Source organism: Sphaerodactylus townsendi, linkage group LG10 (genome assembly GCF_021028975.2).
Source record: "Sphaerodactylus townsendi isolate TG3544 linkage group LG10, MPM_Stown_v2.3, whole genome shotgun sequence".
NCBI classification, from domain to species: Eukaryota; Metazoa; Chordata; class Lepidosauria; order Squamata; family Sphaerodactylidae; genus Sphaerodactylus; species Sphaerodactylus townsendi.
In genome coordinates, this window is record NC_059434.1 from 11,107,006 (window position 1) to 11,119,382 (window position 12,377).

At 46.8% G+C, this 12,377-nt stretch overlaps 1 protein-coding gene across 1 annotated transcript in view; it reads left to right on the plus strand.

Moving 5' to 3' along the window:
- PI4K2B (phosphatidylinositol 4-kinase type 2 beta) overlaps positions 1–5,354 on the plus strand; it is a 30,146-nt gene extending 24,792 nt beyond the window's left edge. Inside the window, exons 8-10 of the mRNA XM_048509891.1 lie at positions 620–753; positions 2,011–2,070; positions 3,269–5,354. Coding sequence (XP_048365848.1) covers positions 620–753; positions 2,011–2,070; positions 3,269–3,442 — 368 coding nt within the window. The 3' untranslated portion in view covers positions 3,443–5,354. The remainder of the gene's footprint in view (positions 1–619; positions 754–2,010; positions 2,071–3,268) is intronic.
- Positions 5,355–12,377: the final 7,023 nt, after the last annotated feature.

Below are 12,377 nucleotides of genomic sequence, written 5' to 3' on the forward strand. Positions count from 1 at the left end.
TCCTCCATAAATCTGTCCAACCCCCTTTAAAGCTATCCAGGTTAGTGCCCATCACCACCTCCTGTGGTAGCATATTCCAAACACCAATCACACGTTGCGTGAAGAAGTGTTTCCTTTTATTAGTCCTAATTCTTCCCCCCAGCATTTTCAATGAATGCCCCCTGGTTCTAGTATTGGGAGAAAGAGAGAAAAAATTCTCTCTGTCCACATTTCCTACCCCATGCATAATTGTATAGACTTCGATCCTATCCCCCCTCAGCCGCCTCCTCTCCAAACTAAAGAGTCCCAAACGCTGCAGCCTCTCCTCCTAGGGAAGGTGCTCCAGTCCCTCAATCATCCTTGTTGCCCTTCTCTGCACTTTTTCTATCTCCTCGATATCCTTTTTGAGATGTGATGACCAGAACTGAACACAGGACTCCAAGTGCGGTCGCACCACGGCTTTATATAAGGGCATGACAATCCTTGCAGTTTTATTATCCCTCAATATTGGAGGTAGCATTTTCTGAAATCCACACACGGAGCGATGCACATGGGAGTTTTGTGTTGAGAACGTTAACAGGGGAAATGTGTGTCCCTTTTCATCCCTTGCCTTTCCTCCCTGATTCTATTCTCCCATTAGATCCGTTCCATTGGGCTTGGCTGCCCCAGGCGAAGGTCCCTTTTTCTCAGGAGACGACAGAGCTGATTCTTCCTCGCATCTCTGACATGAACTTTGTTCAGGATCTTTGCGAAGATCTTTATGAACTGTTCAAGGTAACTTTTGCAGAACGACTAGGTGGAGAGGACTTATTGTCCTTTCTCAATTGGCTGTGTGGAAAAGCAAATAATCAAGTCCCAGAAGTTCAAGTCTTGCTGTAAACTCGTCTAGGATTTTCATGCTGCATATATAGCACAGCTTTTATCTTTTGGGAGGCAATAAGACTACTCGCAATAGTGGTGGCAAGTAGCTCCTTGAAAACACCAGAGCTTTCACACCCTTATGAAGCATTACAAATTGTTTGCATTGGCTGAGAAACTCGTGTGGCTGGATCTCCTTCCAGAATATAAGAATAAGGCTGTTATGCATTGTTTTTTTAAGTACTCTCTTAAATCTGTGAATACACATATTTATTTCCATTTTTATCCTACCCCTTTCTCAGTAATTGGGGCAGTTAACAATATAAACACAACACATAAGTAGAAATACAAATATTCTGTAAACAGTGTGCTGTTGAAGCCTTTCACGGCTGGAATCAGCTAGTTGGTGAGGGTTTTCCAGGCTGTGTGGCTGTGGTTACGGCCATCCAGTGTGGAAAATGCACAACCACCCAAATTCCATATACAATTTAAGATCCTGGCACTCTAGCATGATGATCAGAAAAGCTGACAGGGAGCCCAGTAAGATTGCCGCAGTGCTTCAAGGAGCAGCAGTGGCGTAGGAGGTTAAGAGCTCGTGTATCTAATCTGGAGGAACCGGTTTTGATTCCCAGCTCTGCCGCCTGAGGTGAGGAGGCTTATCTGGGGAATTCAGATTAGCCTGTACACTCCCACACACGCCAGCTGGGTGACCTTGGGCTAGTCACAGCTTCTCGGAGCTCTCTCAGCCCCACCTACCTCACAGGGTGTTTGTTGTGAGGGGGGAAGGGCAAGGAGATTGTAAGCCCCTTTGAGTCTCCTGCAGGAGAGAAAGGGGGGATATAAATCCAAACTCCTCCTCCTCTTCTTCTCCTCCTTCTCCTCCTCCTCCTTCTTTCTTCTTCTTCTTCCTTCTTCCTCCTCCTTTCTTCTTTCTTCTTCTTATTCGAATCATTCTGTCTGAAAGGCCCTGCAGAATCTAGGCAGGTCCCCCAGGGCACAAGTCTCTTCAGACAGAGCATTTGACCAGGTTGGGGCCAAAATCAAAGAAGCCGTTGTTCTGGACAAAGTTAAATGAACTACCCAAGGGCCAAGCACCACCGGAAGTCCATGAGTATGTTGGTCTCACTTGAGTTGTGACGTTTCCTGAGAATACTTTTGTCTTTTTGCATGCAGACTGACAAAGGCTTTGACAAGGCGACCTTTGAAAACCAAATGTCTGTCATGAGGGGGCAGGTAAGAACTCCTGTTACATCACAAGCTTTTTAGACCGAGCTGTAAGGCAGAGCTGTAAGGCCCGGGCATCTGCGGTTCCATCCTGTCCTCCCCATTCCAACTAATCCTCCTCTTTCCTCAGTGAGGAGTAGCTTTTATCTCCACCAATATTAGGTTTCAAGTGTAATTTTAAATTGTATTTAACTGGTTGTATTTGATAGAGTTTATGGGAAGGATGTATTTGAGAAGAGTTTATGGTTTCGGTCTGTCGAATGGGGTAAGCCACCCCAAACTTGTGAGGCAAGGGGTGGTGTAGAAATGGAATTAGGCCAAAGGACTGCAACCTGCGGCTCTCCAGATGCTCATGGACTACAAATCCCATCAGCCCCTGCCAACATGGCCAATTGGGACAGATGGGAATTTTGGCCCATGAACATCTGGAGAGCCGCAGGTTGCAGACCCCTGAATTAGACGAACAGCTTCCTACTTGACATTATTCATTCATTCATTCATTCATTCATTCATTCATTCATTCATTCATTCATTCATTCATTCATTCATTCATTCATTCGGCTTATAAGCTGCCTCATCCCCGAAGGGCTCGAGGCGGCTCACAACACGGCTGTTTTTCAAAACAGCAATCACACAACATAAAACTTAAACCTATTAACCAATTAAAACTTGAGCAGCAGTTACACACCACAAATATAAATTAAACAACAAAAGTTGTTTAACAGTTGATTAAAATCGGCGCCCGATCTAAAGGCCAGAAAGAGAGGGAGGGAGCGGGAGGGCCTGTGATGGTATCAGAAAATCAGGCCCAACTGAGATGGAAAAGGATGGACACGGGCACCCTCAGTTGCAATTTGCAGCTTCAGTGGGGGGCTGCAGTGGGGTGGGGTGGGGGGGTTGAGATCGCTGATGTTTTTAGGCTAGCCTTGAGCCCATGTTGATAGCGTTGAGGAGCCATATCGCCACTGACTTGATATTCGTACACAATGCCCTGAAACTTCCACCTCCAAAGCAACAAAGTGGGAGGGGGGTGTCGGGGGGGCAAAGGTTCTGATAAAAAGGGTTCAATCTGGCAGTCTGTTAGCAGTCAATCAGGGGTCGGCACACGCTTGAACCAGTCCCCAAACCGGCAAGTGGAGCCCTCTTGTCTAAGAGCCACCTCTGAAAGAGCGAGCTTCTTATTACTATGCATTCCCTCCCTTTACAGATACTTAACCTTACTCAGGCACTAAAGGACGGCAAAAGCCCCCTGCAGCTTGTACAGATGCCTCGTGTGGTTGTGGAGAGAAGCCATGGCGGAACGCAAGGCCGGATAGTTCATCTGAGCAGCGCCTTCACTCAGACGTTTCATAGCCGGAAGCCTTTTTTTTCTTCCTGGTAGGGAGCTGGGGAAATGGCTTTGCTTTAGGAGAAAAACCTCTTGTGCGAAGGTTTCACAGGAGCGGAATTCTGCTGGACGCAGAAGTGCTGGACTGCCAAAAATCTCACCACCTCCAAGATTTGCATTTTGAATGTAATAAGTTTACAGTTTCTTTAAAATTGTGACTTTCTGCATCAGGGAAATGAGGACCTTGTCCGATATTCTATTTTTGTAGGCAGAGTTGTTGTTTTTCTGTACTTAATATTAAAATGGGGAGAAGTTTACCATGCCAAAGACTACTTTTAATTGCAATGTGAGAACCGCTACATCGGATAGAAACGTCCGAAACCATCATCTGTCTTGGTTAAAAATGGAGCAGAGCCATTCCATTCCTTCTCTGTAAGAGTCCTGCCCAGCACTCTTCCTTATTGATATCAAATGTCTACGTGGGTTCTTAGAGCTTTACATAGTCAGACACTGCAGGGTTGACTGTCAATGGGACCAGTACCACTGCTCACACATTTGGAAACAAAGGGCGTGAAGGTAATTACAAAAATATGGGAGGAGAAACTATTTCATAGTCCTCTGGAACTGTTTTTACTGAATTCGGACCTCTGCAAACTTCTGCAGATGCTCACCGTCCCTCTTGTGGTGAAAGATGGAAGCGGGCATGTAGACACACATAGGTCTCACCCCACAAAACCTGGCACATGAAACATGTTGTGGTGTTTGGAGCCCACGCATTCAGGTAGATGCCTAGGCTTGGCTTCCTTATTGAGGAGGGATGGATTATTAGTGGGGTCTGTGGGCAACTTCCTGCACCCTGCTGTCTGTAGATAGTATGGGGAGGGGTGTGTAAGCCTCAGTTCCAGGTATTTTCCTCCCAACTGAGCCAACCATGGACCATTTTCTTAACGTTGAAAGGTAAACGTTTAAAGTTACCTCTTGGGGAAAAGAAGATTAAAGCACATTAATGCCCCTCTGGTTGTTACTGAGTCTTAAAATAGTCCCACGGTTTTGCTTTTCTTGTTGCAGACCAAATTATTCAGGTTAGGGGTTTTTTGTGCTCCAAAGAATACACATATTGTCTCCAGTTAGTCATGTCCTCTGCGTCAACAATACTTTCTGGCCTTGAGATTTGGTGAATTGCTTTTATGACTGATGTAGTGAAAAAAAAATCTCTTCTCTTTAGGACAGGAGTTCAGCCGTGTTTCATCACAATGTTTTATCATTTCCCACCCTTTCCTTTTAAAATTTCGATGCATGCCAATTCGTCGGCTTGACACCAAAGCTGAATCGTGTCCATTGCTGATTTGCTAGAATCCTTGCCCTGAACTGTTAGATCCCCGTCTCCTAGCTGCCCAGGCCTTATTTGAATCTGAAGGCTTTGCAGATCGGTTCATTCAGTGGGTTTCCGTCCATTTTTCATCATGGAAGTCCCCAGCCGCTTGGGGGACCTCGTTGCTGAATATAACTTTACTCTGAAACTTCAGTTACAGAGCTAATGATTTTAGACACCTTTGTTTGTTTTTTTTTTAACTTCAGTGTCATACTTGAATGAAAGGACCTCAAGTAACGCCTGTAGCAAAGACTGCTTTTTAAATGAAATTTCGGTATTGAGTATTTCTAGGTCTGCTTTATCTTAGGCTGCTAAGCAGTGCTCCTGAACTACTCGGAAGTTGTCACTTGTTGGTTTCATTCAATCTGGGAGTTGGTAAACCAATGAATGTAGTGTGTTGGGATGCTATACTTGATATTCTAAAATGTCTAAGCCTTAAAATATAAAATTTACTGTACTGTGGCTTGAGAAAACAAAGTCGTCAGCTTTATAAATTCACTCCGCTTTCAGTTTTTCTCAACACTGAGTTTTTTTGAAAAAGGTATTATCAGACTCTTCTCATGTAAGACAATAAACACAATTGTCTGGAATGTACATTTTTGTTGTTCCAAGTGTCTTATTGGTTTATAGATCTCATCCTTCTTCTAATGTCTTCCTTTATTTTCTCCTTCCAGTAGCCTTGCGAGAAAGGATAGGTAGAGACAGACGCGTAGCTGCCGCGGGGCGGGGCATCTTGCCCCAGGTGCGTGCCGGTGCGGGGGCATGGTGGGGCATTCCGGTGGTGGGGCAAGCATGGCGCGGCAGGAGCGCAGGGCACACGTGTCCCAGGCACAGTTCCCCCTAGCTCAGTGATGGCGAACCTATGGCACGGGTGCCAGAGGTGGCACTCGGAGCCCTCTCTGTGGGCACGCACACATAGAGTTCGTCATGTGGGGGGCGGAAAATTACCCCCACACACACACGCCTAGGCTGGCCTGGACCACTGAGCACGACGTGTGCGCACCGTGATGAGCAGGGAGGACTCAGCTGGCGGGCCTGGTGCCTGTGCTCCGGGAGGCTGCTTCCCGAGGAGGGGGGGCGCAGAGGAGGCAGAGATGCTAGAGAGGCACAGAGCAGTGTGCGTGGGACTTGCTGGAGGCTAGAGCAGGCTGGCCCCTGCTTGAGCGGGTGGGGCGGAGGAAGAGGGAGCCAACCAGTTTTTTCTAAACTAAAACCTCAGCATTCAGGTTAAATTGCCAGGTTGGCACTTTGCGATAAATATGTGGGGTTTGGGTTGCAATTTGGGCTCTCGGTCTCAAAAAGGTTCGCCATCACTGCCCTAGCTACAGCTCTGGGTACAGAAATGACTGGCCCAAACATGCCCAGACAGTTTCATGAACGGGGATTTGAGTGTAGGTATCTAATTCAATATTCGACCCATCAGTATGCTGCATCAAATAATAAAACCAGTGCTGGGCTTTGTGGCCACTGTTTGCATAGGCATTAGATTGGGGTGTCCAATTCCGGTGCTTCAGATGGTCATGGACTACAATTCCCAGCAGCTCCTGCTGGCATGGCCAATTGGCTAGCATGGCCAGTTGGCCATGCCAGCAGGGGCTGATGGGAATTGTAGTCCATGACCATCTGAAGTGCCGGAGTTGGAAACCCCTGCATTAGATAATTTCCTGTACTTTTTATAAAAGGTACCCTTTTGGGATGCACAAGCCGAGTAAAACATTAGAAGTCATTATGAAAGATCATTAAGAATTCTTTTTTAATATATTTTTATTAATTTTCTCAAATATAATTCAAAAACTGAAAAGAAAATATAGGAAGAGAAAAAAGAAAATATAGTATATGTATATACATTTGAACTCTTAACACATTGGATCTTAAAATTACAACACTAATATCATTCAGAGAGAACATTACATAGTTTTAAGATTCATTACATTCTAACCTTTAGTTCCAAAACAGCAAAGCAGTCACTTGTATCTTAGTAACAAATTAATATTTTTATTATTGTTGCTCTTACATAGTCGATTGTACCTCAAAAAAAAAATATGGTTTCCGTTTCTCATCAAGCTCTTGTTTTGACCATCTGTTCACGGAACTTGTTAATTTGGCCATGGTAGTATATTCTTTAACGTGATCTTCCCAGAGTTTTGTGTGAAGATCTCTTTCAGTTTTCCAATGGGATGAAACTATTACAGGAATTCTTTAAAAGCTGGTCCATTTAATCCCATCTTCCTTCAGAGGAACTCAGAGTGGTGCGTCTAATGATCCTTCACCCTTCTCCCCACTGGTTTTGCCTCAGACTATCCAAGAGGCTGTAGGGCAATCTGTGTGGGTGGGTGCCCATGTGCCCCCTTCTCTCCTATTGCAAAACCACGCAGCAGAGGTGGGATCCAGCAGGTTCTCACAGGTTCCCGAGAGTAGGTTACTAATTATTTGTGTGTGCCGAGAAGGGGTTACTAATTGGTGATTTTGCCACGTGATTGTTGCCTTCGTTACGCCCCTCCTCTCAGCAATAGCGCGCAGAACTTGAAACAGTCTATCAGGAGGTGCACCAGCGTGCGTGGCAGCCTGTGCCTGCATGCATTAGTTTCCTGCCCAAGGTCCAGCACAGCGGCTGCGTCCTTGCCACAGCCCTGCCCAGGAATGCCCTGCCCCTGGAATGCCCGGCCATGCCCTCATCGTGCCCCGTCCATCCCCATTGGCACTACGCCACAGTTTGAATCCCACCCCCATGGGAACCTGTTACTAACATTTTTGGATCCCACCACTGACGCAGGGTCTCCCTTTTGTCACGATCAGCAGCTTGAGGCACTGATGTGCCACCCACCCACCCCTCTTCCTTCCACCCACTTACCTAACCCTAGCTTGGTCAGGAGATTTTTTGTCTACATGTGGTTGAACAGCTGTGCACTGTGGGTAACACTCTGGTCACAGTCTGAGATCTTTTAATAATAAAACGGGGCTTGAACTCACCGTGAATAACCTCTGTCCATTAATGAACAATCCTAATTACTAGCAGTCCCATGAAAAATAGTCTCAGAATCTTAGCAGGAACATTATAGATCAGTGATGGCGAACCTATGGCACAGGTGCCAGAGGTGGCACTCGGAGCCCTCTCTGTGGGCACGTGCACACAGAGTTTGTCATGTGGGGGGCGGAAAATCACCCCCCGCACACACACACACTTAGGCTGGCCTGGGCCACTGAGCATGACGTGCATGCACCGCGGTGAGCAGGGAGGACTTGGCTGGCGGGCCTGGTACCTGTGCTCCAGGTGGCTGCTGCCGGGGGGGGGGGGGGCAAAGGAGGCAGAGATGCTAGAGAGGCACAGAGCGGTGCGCACGGGACTTGCTGGAGGCTAGAGCAGGCTGGCCCTTGCTCGAGCAGGTGGGGCGGAGGAAGAGGGAGCCAACCGGTTTTTTCTAAACTGAAACCTCAGCATTCAGATTAAATTGCCCGGTTGGCCCTTTGCGATAAATAAGTAGGGCTTGGGTTGCAATTTGGGCACTCGGTCTCAAAAAGGTCCGCCATCAGTGTTATAGATGGTAACTAAAATGAAAAAACAAAACAAAATCAAGGTCTCCAAGTCACTTTACATTTCCTACTGAGGAAAGGGCAGAAGCCAGACTGGAGATTTGAACTGGCTGGTTGACGCAGGCTTGGCTCTGTTTAGGAGCAGCAGTGGCGTAGGAGGTTAAGAGCTGATGTATCTAATCTGGAGGAACCGGGTTTGATTCCCAGCTCTGCTGCCTGAGCTGTGGAGGCTTATCTGGGGAATTCAGATTAGCCTGTACACTCCCACACACGCCAGCTGGGTGACCTTGGGCTAGTCACAGCTTCTCGGAGCTCTCTCAGCCCCACCTACCTCACAGGGTGTTTGTTGTGAGGGGGGAAGGGCAAGGAGATTGTAAGCCCCTTTGAGTCTCCTGCAGGAGAGAAAGGGGGGATATAAATCCAAACTCTTCTCTTCTTCTTCTTCCATCTTGCCTATTTGTTTCTATAAAGAGAACCTGTCTCCTGTCAGCCTAAAATCGTGAGAAATTTATTGCTTCATTCCCAGGGAAGAGTTTGACCTTTCTAGGGACGGAGCCTGCGTTCCTTCAATACAGCCACAGATCTTTCTCGTTTTATCCTCACAAGTCTGTTTGGCTGTCGCCTGTGCCTATGCCAAGGTCACTCAGGGTGCCTCACGGCAGAAAGGAAATTGGAACTAAATATGTCAAATCCTGATCTTCTATCTTAACCACTCTTCCAAATAGGTTTATTAGGCATATAGGTCCAACTGACTCTGCTGAAGGAGGATTGTCAGAGCAGCAGTGGCGTAGGAGGTTAAGAGCTCGTGTCTCTAATCTGGAGGAACCGGGTTTGATTCCCTGCTCTGCCGCCTGAGCTGTGGAGGCTTATCTGGGGAATTCAGATTAGCCTGTACACTCCCACACACGCCAGCTGGGTGACCTTGGGCTAGTCACAGCTCTACTGAGCTCTCTCAGCCCCACCCACCTTACAGGGTGTTTGTTGTGAGGGGCGAAGGGCAAGGAGATTGTAAGCCCCTTTGAGTCTCCTGCAGGAGAGAAAGGGGGGATATAAATCCAAACTCCTCCTCCTCCTCCTCCTCTTCTTCCTCTTCTTCCTCTTCTTCCTCTTCTTCTTCTTCTTCTTCTTCTTGCAAAGGGAAATATGGTGTTGAATCTAGCCATTTTTTTCCATGCAATCTTGCCCAGTTCCTTTCCGTACTACAATCTTGGTCCCATATGCCTTCTGGGGGCTTCAAAATAGTAATGGAAAAAGTCCTTCCTTCTTCCTATTCCTTTCTACACAGTGGCATAGTGGCTAAGAGCAGGTGCATTCTGATCTGGAGGAACCGGGTTTAATTCCCAGCTCTGCCGCTTGAGTTGTGGAGGCTTATCTGGGGAATTCAGATTAGCCTGTGCACTCCCACACACACCAACTGGGTGACCTTGGGCTAGTCACAGTTCTTCGGAGCTCTCTCAGCCCCACCCACCTCACAAGGTGTTTGTTGTGAGGGGGGAAGGGAAAGGAGATTGTAAGCCCCTTTGAGTCTCCTACAGGGGGGATATAAATCCAAACTCTTCTTCTTCTTCATTAATGGAAAAGCATCCAACTCACATCTCACCAACTGCCTTTATAGAATTATCTGAATGATAGCAATCCAGGTCAGGGTGATCCCATAAATAGATTAACCCGACCTTCCAAAATGCTGTTGAGGAAGTCCTTCATTGAAGGTTCATGAATGTATCTTGGGACTTGGGTAGACTCAGAATCTATGGGAAAGGATGTTGTTTGTGGTTTGGGAAAGGCAGGGATGGATGAATCAGCCCCCAAATGGCAAATGAAAGTTCCCTTATATTTGTAAAATCAAAGCTGTGGGCTGGTGACTGTTTGGGAGCATCCAGGGAAAGCCAGTCCTAGGCTTTGGTGTTTTTGATCTGGAATGTATATAAAATTCAGGTCCTTCGTCAGTCTGCTTATTCACTTTTGTGTTGAATACCACAGTGGTCGATTCCGCACTTGCGTTATTGACCTAAGTTCGAGCTGCGTTCGACCTAAGTGCTCCGCACAGCCACTGGGATCGAGGTGGTTTTGTACCAGCTTCGCCCCATGTAACGGTCAAATTTCCGACTCCAGTTGGGAACTACTACTTTTTCAGGGAACCACGCTCGAACTCAGCTCGATTCCAGTAAAGTGCGGAATCTCCGGTGCCAGGAGTCCCCCATTCAGCCAATCACAGCTGAGTGTTTTGGGCATGCATACAGTTGGCCAATAAAAAAAAACGGCACCTTCGTCGCTTCATTCCTGTGGCAGTTTTTTTAATGACGTGTGTGGGGTAGATGGAACATGGCCGTAGAACAGTAGCCGATAGGAACGGAGCGGCGAAGAGGCACAGGATGATTCCGCCCTCCGAGCTGGGATCAAGCTGGTTGCAGTAGGGAACAACAATGGCTTCGACCTAGGTCAGTACCCTTCTCAGGGAACTGGGTCGAACCTATTTTACTCGTGTGCGGAATTGCCCAGTGATAAAAAGGAACTGGCTTGAGGTCCTTACTAATTCTAGATTGAACTCTGAAATTTAAACCTTGTCCCAGCTAGCAAGAGGTGAGCTTGGAAATTGCAGGTTCTCTCTCTCTCTCTCTCTCTCTCTCTCTCTCTCACACACACACACACACACACACACACACACACCCCTTGCCAGGAATGGTTATCATATGCCATCATATCTGAATATATCCTATTGATTCCAAGATTTTTAAAATTTAAGTGATGTATCTGGCTGAACATGCACGACCTGGAGGTAACCTTCGGCAAAATAAATGTAGTTAATTCATTGATTTGGGAGGTGGGGCCTGAGAAGGGTGGTGTTTGCTGAGGGGCGGGACTTCAATGGGATATATTGCCATAGAATTCACCTACCGAAGCAGCCGTCTCCTCCGGGTGAACGGCTCTCTGTTGCCTGGAGGTAAGTTGTAATCCTGGCAGTTCTCCAGGCATCATCTGGAAATTGGCAACTCTCATGGGGAACTCAAAGTCTTCTCTGTTTTATCCGCACAGCCACCCTGTGAGAGCTTCTATGGCACAAGGGCAGAGGTGGAATCCAGCAGGTTCTCACCAATCCCTGAGAGTGGGTTACTCATTATTTGTGTGTGCCTAGAGGGGGTTACTAATTGGGTCTGCTTTTCCGTTAGAAATTCCATTAGGTCCAAAAATCATCAAGTCCTGTTGTTTCCTATGTGGCTGGTTAGCGAAGGTAGAAAACGGGATAATTCTCCCTGTGGGGCTGTTTTAAAAACATGTTTTAGAAATATGGTAAAGTTCCTTGTTTAAGGAAAGTCTCCTTCTTTTGATTTCTAGAAACAAAATCAAGTATTTGAAAGTATTAAGTATTTGACAGGCTGTCAATTAGAGGAGAAGTAGTTGTTTCTGTTGGCAGTAGACGATTGGACTTGCTATAATGAGTTTAAATTATGGACAGAAAGAGACCAGCTGGAAATTAGGAACTTTTTTTTTTACAGTAAGAGTTTTTTACAGTAACAGAGAAATTATTAATGACCCGCCCCCGGAATGCCTGGCCACGCCCCCGTCATGCCCTACCCAGCCCCATTGGCGCTACGCCACCGTTTGAATCCCAGCACCATGGGAACCTGTTACTAAAATTTTTGGATCCCACCACTGCACAAGGGGGAATTTGAACCTGGGTCGCCCATGACACCACACTGGCTTTAATGAGTGGTTTAGAAGAGGTGGAAATAACAGGAATGATAAATGTTGTCTTCCCCTTTTTGAAAACAAAAATAAAGATCGTGTTTTCTCTGTACAGTGATAATAAATTGCATTTGTTGAGATGATAATAATGATGAACAATAAGATGGTAAAAAGATGTAAGTTCAAGGCTTTGCCCTTCCTTGGTTGCCTGTTCTTGCCTGGCGGGGACGGTAGGTGGCGCTTGTGTAGTCGCAGGGTACGCAAACTCCATGGCTCACCTCGGCCGCCGGAACATAGAGATAGAAAAGCAGAGCGCCAACAGCTGCAACGCTCCCTTCTGGTTTCCGTTCGGACGGGCGCCGTATGCGCATGCGCAAGGGCCTTTGGCGTCGTAGGATCTCC